This window comes from Artibeus jamaicensis, unplaced genomic scaffold, assembly GCF_021234435.1.
Source record: "Artibeus jamaicensis isolate MK-2021 breed Jamaican fruit bat unplaced genomic scaffold, CSHL_Jam_final contig_1028, whole genome shotgun sequence".
In the NCBI taxonomy this organism is placed as follows: Eukaryota; Metazoa; Chordata; class Mammalia; order Chiroptera; family Phyllostomidae; genus Artibeus; species Artibeus jamaicensis.
In genome coordinates this window covers 4,723,039-4,737,087 of record NW_026521201.1, presented here as the reverse complement: position 1 = coordinate 4,737,087, position 14,049 = coordinate 4,723,039, and the positions used below count along the sequence as shown (strand labels likewise).

The 14,049-nt window shown below is 49.0% G+C and overlaps 1 protein-coding gene across 14 annotated transcripts in view; it reads right to left on the bottom strand.

The window, feature by feature from the left end:
- The window catches only part of TSPAN11 (tetraspanin 11), a 67,129-nt gene that overhangs the window by 30,293 nt on the left and 22,787 nt on the right, over nucleotides 1-14,049 (bottom strand). For 9 of the 14 annotated variants that reach the window (XM_037133939.2, XM_037133943.2, XM_053662300.1 and 6 more), the window contains exons 1-2: nucleotides 11,985-12,007; nucleotides 9,318-9,412 (exon numbers count right to left, since the gene is read on the bottom strand). In XM_037133939.2, coding sequence (XP_036989834.2) covers nucleotides 9,318-9,401 — 84 coding nt within the window. In that variant the 5' untranslated portion in view covers nucleotides 9,402-9,412; nucleotides 11,985-12,007. Of the gene's footprint in view, nucleotides 1-9,317; nucleotides 9,413-11,984; nucleotides 12,008-14,049 lie in introns of those variants that run through there. The other 5 variants (XM_053662302.1, XM_053662319.1, XM_053662320.1 and 2 more) reach the window with 2 other exon arrangements.

The window sequence follows — 14,049 nt, the reverse complement described above, 5'->3', positions numbered from 1 at the left end:
CTGAGCAGGGGCCAGGACCTCGGGCCTGGAAAGGAAGGATGGTGTGGAAGGAGACTGCTCCACCTTCCGTGTGAGGGGAACACCTTGTGGGGGCCCGGGTGGTGGTGTGGCTCACTGTGGAAGTGTCTGCTGGGCCCTTGTAGGTGCCGAGCACCACGCAGGGCTGGAAAGGTTTCTGGGCAGGATGTGTGTTCAACCACACTTGTCATCTATGCTCCCCCCTGGGCGTCTCACTAACAGCAGCCCTGACTACCCAGACCAGAACCCCTGCCCCCTCCAAGCAGGATCCATCGGTGCTGACCCCACCCAGCTCCATCAAGCCTCTTTGGTCCCCTACGCCCACCCCCTGTACCCGTCTCCAGCCTCTGCTCAGCTCACAGGCTAGTTCACTGCGCTCCAAGTGCTGAACCACCAGGCATTCTTAGTGAAGTTGCCTCAAGCTCGCCAGCACCCAGAGCACTAAGCCCAAAGCCTGATGGCCTTGCGCCTTTCAACAGCTAGGCTGAGCCTACACATCTGTTTTCTGCTGCTTCCCTCCCTCCACATATGGGCTTTAGTTACTGTGAACTAAGTAGTTGCTTTTCCTGAAAACATTGCAGATGCCCAGTAACTATGATAATAAAGCAGAGTGGTGAAGAGGCCAGCTGCCCGTGTCTGAGGCCCAGCTCCCTGGTTGGCTGCCTGAATTTGGACAAGTTTCACAGCTTCTCTGGGCCTCAGGTCTCTCATCAACTCTTGAGTCCCACTTTTTTGCCCTTTCTCTTTGGTCTCTGGCTTTCCTGGGCCAGGGGTTCTTTGGCCTTCAGTGTAGCTCTCACTCAGCATGAGCGGGGACCATGCCTGGCTCGCCTTAGAATCCCCAGCCCCACACAGGGCCTGGCACGCAGGAGCCGCCCCAGTGCAGGTGGACAGCAGCTGGCACTTGTGTGGAGGGCTGGGCAAGTGCCGCTGGTGCTGCCCTCACTGCCTCTGAAGGCTGACTTCTGCAGCAACATTATTAATTCTCTTCCTTAGTTTCTGGCAGTTTTTAATTTCAGGGGGAGTCTGAGTGTCAGAGGGGAACAGACTTTTCTGCAGGTCACCAGGAAGCCCTTGGAATGCCTGGGCAGCTCACACAGGTTGGGGTCCTAATGCCAGACTAACACTTCACTAATTTTTCTCCTTCAACTGGCATCCCCTGCGCACCTGCTAGACCAGGCCCAGTGCTGGTGGTGGGGCCCAAGGCTGACGCTGTCTTTGCCCCATACAGCATGTAGGGGATGGGTGGGGAGACCCTGACTAACCACAAGGGGTTTCCCATTAGGCAGAGGCCTTAGGCAGAGGCTCCAGGCCATTAGGCAGAGGCCTGGAGACAGGGTCTGAGCAGGGCTCTGTTCCCTGGGGCTGGCTGAGTCTCTTCCGAAGAATGGCTCCCAATTCCCAAATCCAGAGTCAGCTGAACCCAGGGCTGTGGCCCCTGGTGTATGCTGAGCCTTCTGCTCCCAGGGCTGGGGTGGGGGTGCGCAACCACGCTCCAACCACTCCCAACGCTGTCCCTGGAGCACAGGTGAGCTTGTCAGGGACTGTGCGCCACCTAATTAATGAGCAACACCTGCAGCACCTGATGAACCTTTCTGCTAGCTTGCCCCACATTCCTGTGGCCTTGGTGCCAGCCGTTTGTGGGGAATCTTCAAGGATAAGCTTGTTACGCTAAAGGTCAGGTTCCACTGCAAGGCATTCTTTTCTTGGCTCTCTGGCTTTAAAGAGCCCTTGATAAAATAAATCAGAGCACTACCTCCCCCTCTCTCCCCATGCCCACCTACCTTTGCAATAAGAGCAGAGCTCTTGGGACTTACTGGGCTAGGAGATAGCTAAAGATCTCCTGTTCCTCTTTCAAAACCACTCAGAGGCTGGAAGGAAACTGCCTTGTCCTGTTGCTGCTCCCACTCCCAGCAAATCATCCTGTCGTCCCTACTAGCTCCGTGCCTTGTACAGGTTTCTATGGTTACACTTGTCACAGCATATTTGCTGTATTTGTTACTTTGCCTGTCTCCCCTTTTAGCCTCTCTGTTACATCTCATTCATCTCAGCATTCCCAACGAACGCCACTCACTGTAGGCGCCCAGTAACTTCCTCCTACAGAAGGAGGAGGGAGGGCAGGAAGACAGGAGGGGGGGGGGGAGGAAACGAAGAAAAGAATCACATCTAATGCCTTTTATATTCTAGATGAAGAACCTAAGGCCTAGAGAGAGGAGACTGTTTCAAGGTGTCTTTACTGACCAGAAGCAGAATGGGGACTAGAATTTGGAACCCTAATGTCCAGTTTGGTGCCTGTTGTACCACCTGATCTGCTGGTCCACACAAAGCTCCTTTGCCTATGTAGCAAGCCACCTGCAGTCTGGGCCACAGCCAGGCCTGGAGTCCCTGAGTGTGTCAGGGGCAGCTCAGAGCTTCATCCTTGATGGATCTCATCTGCAGTGGCCCTGTGCAGACCAAATGTGTCCCCCTAAAGTATGAGCCTGCCTCCCAGCATATCCTGCCAGCACAGAGGGGTCTTGTGACTTCAGGATCTTACAAAGGGGCACAGCAGAAACACCAGCCAGGGCCCTCATTCATTTCTTCTCAGATGACATGCCTACAGGGGTCCAGGCAGAGGCCGTGTCCCATGGGACGGTGATGGACCAAGCACAGGGCTCTGTACCCTTGGGAGGAAGGGAGCAGAGGCTCTTTCCTACCTGTGGCCCCTGAGGTCCTGGAAGGGTGCATGGATGCTCTCCAGCCCCCTCACACCCCTGGTCAGGCATGAGTCCCCCAGCACCTCTGCCTCCTGTCTTGGCCCATGTCCCCTTTAAGGGGCCCCATATATTTCCTGGATGTCCAGCCACCGCTGGCTCCCAGAAGAAGCACCAAAGCCTCCGCAATGCCCTAGGCAGGGCACTGGGGGGTGGAGTAGCCCCTGCTTCCCCAGTTCTCCCACAGCCCGGCACATCTCCTGGGAGGTTGGAAAAGTTTTTCTTATTAGCACAGGCAAGGAGATAATTAAAATAATAAATTAGACAACAGTGTTGCAGGGGTGATGGGCGTGGAGTCATGTGGGAAATGGGAGGGGGAAGAAAGTCCCATAGGACACTGTCTGGGGTCATGAAGAAGGCGTGAGAGTGCTAGCATTCTTGGTTTCTGACCCAGAGTTATACCCAGGGGGGCCTCCCCTGCTCCTCGAAATGGTCGCCATCAACACGGGGTTAATCGCAGTGCAAGGTGGGGTGTGGTGGGAGTCAGATACAGGGTGATGATGAAGGGTGGCGCTTGGGCATGGGCTGGATGCTGGGGTTAGGGGTCCAGCGGTGGGGCGGGGCTCAGGCACAGGATGTGGGCATCTATGGTGGTGCTGCCTAAGTCTTGCTTATAGTCTTCATACTCTGCATGCGTGAACACAGCTCCCAACCATGGATGCCCGTCAACCCTGACTCTCAGGGCGGCATTTTTGGATTCCAAGTGAGCGTTAGAGCATGGACCCGAGTTTTTGACAATGGGTCAGTGGTTGATGGAGATGGGGAGAGCACCAGGATCTGAGTCAAAAACCCAGAACTGACACAGAACTTGGCCAATCATCTGAGCCTTAGTTTTGTTATTTACAAAACAGGAGAGAAGATAATCACAGAGTGGCTGTGAGAACCAATTTGGAGTATAAAATGATTAATAACCCTCAGATTATACCACAGTGGCAGCTGGCGTAGGCTTGGTTCAAAGTCAGGCCGTTCAAACTTTGGAATGCAACCCGACAGGGCTGTGAAATAAATAAATAAATAAATAAATAAATAAATAAATAAATAAATACATAAATGTGGTGTGTTGTAACCTATGCTAAAAAAAAACAACAGAACCCCTCAAAACAAAACAAAAAAATTAAAAACAAAACAAAACAAATACCATAAAATAGAAAATATCAGAGTACATTGCACACAGCAAGGATAAGCTTAGTTTTATGAATGCTTCATATAAGCATTTCTTTTGCTTCCATGTAGTTTTTACATGGGCCACAGTCCCCAAAGTCCTAAAGCCACTGTTCCAGACAGAGAAAGCTGTAGAGAGCAGGCACACCCCTTAGTCTAACGGTAACAGTTGCACATAATAGTGAGCACCAAGTATGTGCCGGAAACTGTGCTAATTGTTTTTCTAAACAATATTAACCTTTGATTCTTACAGGTATTGACATCGTGATTAAATGTATGAAAAAACTGAGGCTCAGTGAGATTCTGTGATTTGCCTAATGTTTTATAGTCTGCTCAGGTTGCCATAATAAAATACTGTAGCTGGGTGGCTTAAACAACAGAAACTTTCTTCTAATTCTCATGGTTACGGGGACTGGAAGTCCCCAGACAGCTGATCTGGTTTTGCTGAGAGACAAACAGCCTTGCTGTTTGTCTTCCTTGCTGACAGACAGCTGCCTCCTCACTGTGCTCTCACGAGGCCTTTCCTCTGTGCATGCTTAGAGAGAGATCTCTCTCTTCCTCCACTGTGGGGCTACAATCCTGCTAGACTAGGACCCCACCCTAATGACCGCATTTAACCTTAATTACCTGCTAAGTCCTCACCTCCAAATACAGTCACATTGGGGGTTACAATTTGAGCATACGAATTCTGAGGGATCACAATTAAGTCCACAGCACATGTCACATGGCGAATAATACTGGGATCTGAATTTCAATCCCAGCTGGAGCCTCAGTCTTCCCAGAATGCTCTGCTGCCTCACTAATCCACGTATGCTCCCAAAGACACTGCAGGAAAGAGTGGGACTTAGAGCTGGAGGCAACAGAGCCTGGTAGCCAAGCACGCAGGCTGAAGGAGTCACAGAGAGCTGGGATCCAGCTCCTGGACTTCGGGCAAATTTCTCTGCACGCTATAAAATGGGGCTCTAAGAGAGTTGTTCACAGTGTCAGCATGCCAGGAGAATTAGGTAGGATGATGCAAGTGGAAGGATAAGCAGAGAGGAAGCCTATAGCAGTAAGTCTGTAAAAGTTGGGGACTCCACCCACTGATATGTCCCAAGTGCCCAGAACAGTGCTGGGACTTACTATGTGCTTAGTAAACATTGCAATTGTCATTAGTGATCAGACAACCTGGTTTGTGGGCACCAGCTTTGCTTATCACCATTATAATACTCTGGGCAAGATGCTGAATTGGGTGAGCCTGTTTCCTGTTGGCAAAATGAGGATAATAGTGACCCTGACCATCAGAGTTGATGTGAGGGTCACCAGATAGTTGCGGAAGGTCTTTATCCAGCAGTGCTTCACAAATGCTGGGCATCATGACCAGGGAAGAAAGAGCTGGGCTCCCTAGGCCCTCTGTGCTGGATTTTCAGAGTGTGGCAAGGTGATATTTGATACAGGAACACTGTTCTGGAGGATAAGGGAAGTCAGAGGGTTCACCCCAGTCACAAGCCGGGAGAATCAACCTCTGCTGTCCAGGCTCACTTACTGCATCTGTGCCCTAGTGGTGTGTGAGAAGGTGAATAGCTTACCAGCTGGTGCCATCTATAAGTGCTGGTGGTTGATGCATTATGATTCTATGAAGAAGGCAGAAGGGTGGGAAGCCTGTGGCTAGGGTGGTGACCATCAATGTAGTCGCTAGCACTGCTATGTGTCATATGGGAGCTCTGGGGCGAGAACCAGCAGCTGGACTCTGTGGGGTGTTGCAGGGAGGGAGGGAGGGAGAGAGAGGTCCTCAGGGACAAGGCCCATCCTGGAGAATTCTGGTAAATTCCCAGGGACTTGATGCACTGCAGAATGTGGTAATGTGGGAGACATGGGCCAATAGTGTGCCCTTATCTACTTCTGAGATCATAGCAGGTCCAGGGGACAGATGCCAGGAGCCCAGGACTGGTGACCGTCCCCAGAAAGAAGATGAGGCTCGGCTGAGTTGGTCCCTAAGAAGCTGGTCCACGCCCAGCCAGGCCGCAGGCAGGGCTATTTTTGACTCAAAGCAGGGAGCTGTGTATGGGGTACGCTCCCCTCATTGGTAGCTGCTCTGGAAACATGATTGCTGCCCATCTGCCTGTGCTGCCACCCACATGTCCTTCTTCTTGCCAGTTCCAAAGGAGTGTGAACACCCAACACTCTGAGTCCACTCTGGCTGCAAGGGGCCCTCCACGTGGTCACATTTAGCCCTGTTCCCTCCTATGGAGACCTTGGCCCAGCAGGACATGCCACATCAGGGCCCTTCTAAAGACAGTCTGCCTGAGCAACTTGCAACTGCCCTCTGCCCCCTCCCTGCTTCTCCCTGTGCCCAGTGGGCATTGTCTACACTGAGCCTGCACCTCCTGACCTCCACTCCACCACTCTCTTGACAGTGCTCTCACCGCAGCCACCAATAAACCATGTGGCCAAACCAACAGCCACTCTCTAGGCCTTAAAATGCTTGATGTGTCCTTTGCCCCTCCCCGCTGTCCAGCTTGTATAACACTGTTTCTCCTGGTTCTCTTCCTACTGCTTAGACTCTCCCTCCTCCAATCCCTCTAGGTGTATTTCTGGCTTTGCCTGAGGCTCTCCTGGTTCCAGCACTAAAAGCCCCACAACTGGGAGCCCCTCCGTCCAGGGCAAATGGAGATCATCGCTCACCCTAGACTCACCCTGCCCAGTTGGGTTGCTCCATGTCTCACTCTTACCTCTGCTGTCTTCTCAGAGTCCCCTGTCTCCCAAAGGTGCTCACCCATTTCCATGGCTACAACCTTTGTCTGGTGGGGCTGATCCCCATCTGACACCCAGAGCCATGAGCTAACTGCCCAATGAGCATCTCTGCTCAGATGTCACTCACCATGCCTGCATCTGACTTGCCATTTGGCCTCCGTTGCAATGAAGAGCTCCACCATCAACCCAAGAGCTATATATTCTAACACTACTCTGTCTTAATCTCATCTAATTAATGACCCATTCTTGTCATTTTACTTCCTAAATCCCTTGACTGTCTCCAAGCGTTTCCTTCCCTTGTCACTCCCATAGTGCAGGTTACCACCATCTCTTGTCCCAGTTAGGACAGAGTCTAGAGGGAACAGCAACAATGGTCATTCCTGGGATAGTGAGTATTATGGGTGAATTGTGTCCCCCCAGATTTGTTCCAAGTCCTAACCCTACTATCTGTGAATGTGACCTTAATTGGAAATAGGATCTTGGCAGATGTAGTTAAATGACAACAAAGTCATCAGGGTGGTCCTGCTGAAGAAGAAAATGCCATGTGAAGACAGCGACTCAGGAAGAATAGCATGTGAGGCAGAGATTGGAGGAGTGATGCAGCTGCCACCCAAGTAGTGCCAGCCACCCCCGGGGCCAGGGGGAGGCAAGGAGGCATTCTGCTCAGGGTCTCGCTGGAAGCATGGCCCTGCTGACTCTTTGACTTTGACTCCTGGCCCCCAGGGTTGTGAGACAATAAATTTCTGTTGGTTAAAGCCACCTGGCTTATAGTACTTTGTTTTGGCAATCCTAGGAACCTAATATAGTGAGATATGGGAAATTTTTATTTATTTATTTATTTATTTATTTATTTATTTATTTATTTATTTATTTATACTTTTCAGAATTTGAGCTTATTTGTATTGGATACATAGGACTTTATGATCAGGAAAAGCATACTTATTCTTTAAAAACAATCCTCACTCAGCAAGAATCCTAAGCTCACTACTGGATTTATCTCTAAGAATTGAAACCATCAGCACAACTTCACTGTTCCAAGAAACACTTGCCTAGGAAGATAAAAGTTGCAAATAAAATAAATTTATTGTTTGTTTCAGGAACTTTGCAAAAAACATCAAGATATTTGACTTCTTAGTATCATCAAAAGACTGTCTACTCTCCAAGTAGACAGTCTGTGCAACACCTGCCTTGCTGTGTCCCCCAACCCTGAACCAATGATCCTTTGTCATCATAACCAATTTCATTAATCCTAAGGAATCTGAAAATGCAGATGAATCCCATTCCTGCCTTTGCCTTTCTGAGACCTTCCAAGACTCTGTCAAGGGCATGTACCCCTTCCCATGGTGAGCAGGCATCCCAGCTCTGCCTCATCAGCAGGTTGATTTGGTAGTATTTTTAGGCCTTCTACATCTAATCTATCTGAAATAATTGAGTTTATCGAATGCCTTCTATGTGCAGAGACTGAGCTAAACACGTAATAGATACCATTTCATGGTATCTGCTAAATGAACTGTTAAAAGGTAAACTGAAGCATATTAAAAATTTTAAGAGTTTATTTGAGCAAAAATTAATTCAAATCAGGCAGTGTTCAATCTAGCAGATACAAAGAAGCTCTGAGACTACAACATGGAAGACTTTTAAAGGCAGGAGGGAACCGAAATGAGGAAGTTATACCAGGCAGAAAAGCGGGTTGGTCATTGCAGTCATTTTCCTTTAGAAGGTGACAGGGGTCCATCAGGCAGGTGACCTCACTGTGGCTGGTCAGGGGATCCCCAACTGCCTGGTGTAAGATTCCATTTCTTGGGGAGCCAAAACTGTAATTAAGCGAAGTCTAAGCTTGGAGATGTGGGGCCTGGCATAAGTGACTCCATTTTGGGTCCTTTGTCTTGGTTTTAACAAACCCCAAGAGTGTAGATCCCTGTTTTGCAGCTGGGGAGGCAGACAGGCAACTTCAGTGGCATGCCCCAGGCCACAGCATTAATAACAGTGCAGCCTAGGTCTGGCTGACCGCAAAGCCTGTGCTCTGAGTACCCTGCCTCTCCAAATTTAGTGAGGATAACACAAAATATACATATTCCCATGTGTGACTATTTTTTGGAACTAATTATAGTCTGCTTCCAATTATCCTGATAATTGCCTTAAGTGGACAGACTCCACCCTGGAAGACCTCACCTGTCAGGTTTTCTGAGGGAAGACCCTGTAGAGACCACTCCCATTTCACACAGAGGCAGCTCCAACACCCAGGACTTTCTTCTCTCTGCCCAGACCTGAGACTGTGAGCCATGAAAGGCAAATTGGCTTCAGTGGGAAACAGGCAATTACTTCAGGCAGTCACGTTTCCCACAAGGCACAAGTGCAACAAGTTAACAGGAAAGAAAGAGCTGGACCATTTGTCCAGCTAGCAGGAGCATGAAGCTCATTCTTGTGTTTGTGTACCCTTTCCTGACCCCTGTCAACCTGCAGGCCAGATTCTTTTTTCCCCCTCAGCAGTAAATGTACATGTTTGCTTTAAAGTAGGCAAAATTTGCCCATGGCAAATTTTTGGTCTTTGATTCATAATAAATCACCCCCAGAGTGGTGCCTGACAAGAAATAAAGGCAGCTTGACTCATTTGGTGCTGGGTAGTGGTATGTGTGTGCAGAATTCACTTACCCAGAAGAAGAAGTTGAACATAAACAGCAAATACTTCAGGTAGACCATCAGCCAGTCATCCTGCTCAGCCTTGTAATGGGCCATGGTTACTGGACCTGCAAAAAAGACACACGTACTGGGTTGGGGATCCACGGAGAACCTCCTTGCCCTTGCCAAAGCTCCTTGGCAAGGTGCCCATCTAGCTAAGGGAGTCTGAGGCTATGAGTGTGAAACTGGGAGCAAAGAGCAGGGAAATGCAAATACATGGAAGTGAGTTGGGTAGAACTTTCAAGATCTTGGTTTTGTCCTTTTGACTCAGGTCTAACCTGCAAGTCTTCCTAAAGGCTGTGCACTGGTCTTGTGGTGTTCGTATTCTCTCCTCCATGTCATCACATTTGTAGGACATGAATTTACTTGTCTTACGCATACACACACACACCATGGCCCATGCCTGCTTTGCATCAGAATCCTGTACTCCGCATCATTTCCACAGGACCTCTGCATGCACGGGTGAGGCAGGAGCCCCAAATCACAGTGTCTGTGTTGGAAAGGACTTTGACAATTACCCACCCCAGCCCACCTCCCCCTGTACCTCAACTTTCCAAATAAGGAAGCAGGTTGGCAGACTTAGTGGTCTGGCTAAATGAAGTCCAAGAGCTCTGGAGTCTGACTCCCCGAGATCGAACCCAGATCTGTCAGAAGATATGTGAGACTTGGGACAAGTCCTATTCCTCAGTGTCCTCATCTGCAATGGGATAACAATGATACCTACATTGTAGGGTTGTTTTGAAGATTAAGTGGGATAATCTATGAGAGGTATTTAGCATATCTGTGGCCCATAGTAAGTGCTCAATAAATGTTAGCTATTAATATTACATGTAGCAGGGATCCAAACCCAGAACTCTAGCCCTAAAATTCCTAGTCTGTGCCTTAGGCTTCCTTTCCTTATCCTGATGCCCTCTGATGGACTCTCTGGGAACTGTGATATCAGCTGACGACAAAGGTGGAGAAGGTTCACTGTGCCCAGGGTCCTGTTTGCTTCTCTGTAAGTCTGAGCAACAGCCTGTGTGGTGTCCTCTTCTGGGGCTCCCTGCCCCAGTGCCTGCACACACACTCACTCACAGAGGAGTAGCTCCCTTTAGGGGACCTCTTTTACTCTAGAATCAGCAGTGAGGCATTGGTCTGACTCATTCCCATCTCTTCTGCATCATTCCCCACCTCCATTTGGTCCCTCCTGCCACCCTGTTCCTCTCCTTGGCTGGTGCTGGGCTAAGTCCTGATTTTTTTCCTCCTGAGCCACTGCTCTGACTTTTATTTCCAGCTCACAGGCTCCTGGGACAGGGAGAGAGGAAGAGAGAAAAGAAAAGGTGGCAGTCTTATTTGGCACTTCTATTTGCAGAGGTAATTTAAGACTTTTAGTTTTCTTGTTAAAAAAGGGGAAAATCCATTTTTCTCCAATTTAGTCTGGACACAGGCTGGTGGAAAAAATGCAAAAGGAGAAAGAAAAGGAAGTCTATAAAAAAGTTTAAAAAAGTGGTGATAGATGGGGTCAGCTAGGTGACCAGAATGGAAGTATTACATGGCCATTCTGCAGGAGGGGCTGACAGGGGTGCCTCTGGGCCGCTGTGGGCCATTAGTAAATGGACAGTTTGTTTGGGGCCGGTCTCTCCCATCTGCATTCTGTCCTCCATTTGCCTGCCTCCACTACCAACCAGGGCACACTGGACTCATGCCACAGAACATTCTCTAGACCTGCAAACCAAGGGGTCAGGACCCTCTAAAGGAAAACTGTATTTTATAAAAGGGGTTCGGGCACAAGGCAAGGTTTTTCAAAAAGAAACATATTAGTAATGGCAAAATCCGAGTCATTAGTGGTAGAGAAGATAGAATCACAGAAGGTCAGGGCAAGGGAAACCTTTGGGCATACTCTAATCCAACCTTCTGCAGAAGGAATGAGGAAGTAAACTCATGTCTGAGTTAAGATAAACATATTTAAGTGAACTCTCTGAAGTCACAATCTAATGGCTGAGAGCAGTTTCCTATCCTCACTGCTCAGCACTCTTTCCCCACTGCACCCCACTACATATAGGGTCCTGTGCTGGCAGGTGCCCTGAAGAAATCTCAGTTCCAGCTTGGAGCCAGACACTTGGATCTGAAAACTAGCCTGTCATTTCCCAACAGTGTGACCTTGGCCAAGTTACCTAATCTCTCTGAGGCCCCACTCTTTCTCTTGTCCTCTCTGTTCTTGTTCTTGGTGCGGTGTGGGTAATAGAACAGCCGTGGGCTTGGGGGACCTTTGACTAGCTTTTTTTTCATTTATAAAAACACTAAACAGAGAACCAAAATGCCACCTTCCCACTGAGCACTACGAAGGGGTATGTGTATCTTCTGCTCCACACCTTTTCTGTTTTTCTTTCATTAATGCTTTTAAAAACAAATAAGTTTTTAATACAAAGAAAGTTTTTAGATAGCGAAAAAGAAGAATGACCTGGAGAACTTGTTAAAACACAGATTACTCAGCCCCACCCCCAGGATTTTCAGGTTCATTAAGTTTGTGGGGGTACCTTAGAGAAGTGACCCCTAGGCAGGGTGACCAACCCTCTGATTGGCCGAGTGAGGGACTTCTCTGAATAAGATACATTCAGTGCTAAACTGGATAATTCTGGGCACACTGGGATGGTTGCTCACCCTGTTCCCAAATGCTGCTGATGCTGGAGGTCTCGGGACCACACTTTGAATCAGTGTTCTCCAAAGCCCCTTCTGGTTCTGAAAGTCCACAACCCTGATGTAATCCTCCTCTGTATCTGAGCAGACGTCACTGAGTGGGGTGGGGATGGAGCACCACATTTAGGACAGTTCCAAAGAGTTCCCAGACAGCTCAGGAATGCAGCCTCAGGGCGCCCGCCTCTCTAGGCCAAGGCTCTGACTGTAGAACAAAGCTGGGATTCAGGGCAGCCAGCAGGCTGGGGGGCTGCTAATGGCACAGTCAGGGCCTGCACTGTAGAACATCTCAGAAAAGCAACTGCAAATGCCTTGATGGTGAAGTGATGGATTTGGGGGACTTTCATCAGGGCCAGACAATGGAGACTCATGGGTTGTGAGACTTGGGCATCATTGTCTCTTCTACTGCCCCCTCCCCCAAGTGAACAAAATGAGTCTCCAAGTGCAGAGATGAGGGACATGGAAAAAGAGCCCAGGTGGCTGGCCAGATGTATTGGTGAGCAGGGCGTGGCTCTGCAAGGGTTGAGTGTCCAAGAGCAGAGTGGACTATGCTGGGCACTGGGTGGGGGCAGAGCTGAGTCCTTTCACAGGGATGGGTGTCCAGGGGCAGGTGGGGGGCCAGGCAGGGAGTGCCTGGGAACTGACTGACACACTGCACAGAAATACAAGACACTGTTGGCTCCTGGGCCAGCCTCATCCTTCACTCATTCAACAAACACGTACTGAGTCCCCATGCTGTGCCAGGAGTATACTCAGAGCCACTGGAGTTAGTCTTCACAGAGCTCACAGCAACCATGCTAGCCCAGAGGAAGGGGCATTGATTCCGCCAGGTTGGGACTGGGGGTGGAGGGGCTGACAGGAGCATTTAATCTGATCTTTGAGGACAGGAAGATGAGGAGGGAGGGCTGCTGCAGCAGAGGGAGCAGTGGCACAAAGGTCTGGAGGAGTGGTGGGGCCCAGGGGCCTGGGCTGCAGAAAGACTGGAAAGTCAGGTTCAGGGTCTGGGGCAATCTTGAGCACCACAGGTGGTTGTGACTCTTCCCCTTTCCCACGTGCTCCACTCCTGGGATCTCACAAGCCTCGTTTTCTCTGTCTTCTCCCACAAGCAAGAGCACAGGTTAGGGGTGCCCTGACTTTCTGTTCCCTGAAATGAGAACACCCCGTCTCAGGGTAGGGTGAGTAGGCTCCTGGGGAGACCGGTGATTCTAAAACAAAGACAAAACCAGACATCACCCCTTTCCCACCCCACCCTTTCAGTTGAGAGTGTCAGTTTCCCCCTTTGGGTTCTTGGCCAACAAGAGGCCCTGCTGCATGATGGCTAATAGCAGCTGGAAAGGAGACCACAGTCTAAGTGAGTTAGTGTGTGATTTGGGCTCAATGGAACCTGGTTGCAGTCCTGCACTTGTGGTTCCTTCCCCCATGCAGCCCGCCTTGTTCTTCTTCATCCTCATCTCCCTCTTATTTAATGCCACCCCTCTGATCTATTCCTGGTAGAATTAAATGACATAGAAACTAAAAGCACAATTTTAAGGATCAATGAATCCAGGAGTTGGTTCTTTGAGAAGATAAACAAAATAGACAAACCTTTAAGTAGGCTCATCAAGAAAAGAAGAGAGAGGACACAAAGAAACACAATCAGAAATGAAAGAGGAGAGATTACAACTGATACCACAGAAATAGAAGGGATTGTAAGAAATTACTATGAAGAACTGTATGCCAAGAAATTTGAAAACCTAGGGGAAATGGACACATTTCTAGAAAAATACAATCTTCCGAAACTCAGTGAAAAAGAAGCAGAAAATCTAAACACACCTCTAACAGCAAAAGAAATTGAAGCAGTAATAAAAAAACTCCTATCACACAAAAGCTCTGGACCAGATGGGTTCACAGGAGAATTCTACAAAGCATTTAAGGAAGAGCTAACCCCTATTCTCCACAGACTATTCCAAAAAATCCAGAAGGATGGAAACTCCCAAATTCTTTTTATGAAGCCAGCATCATCTTAATCCCAAAACCAGATAGAGACACAAGA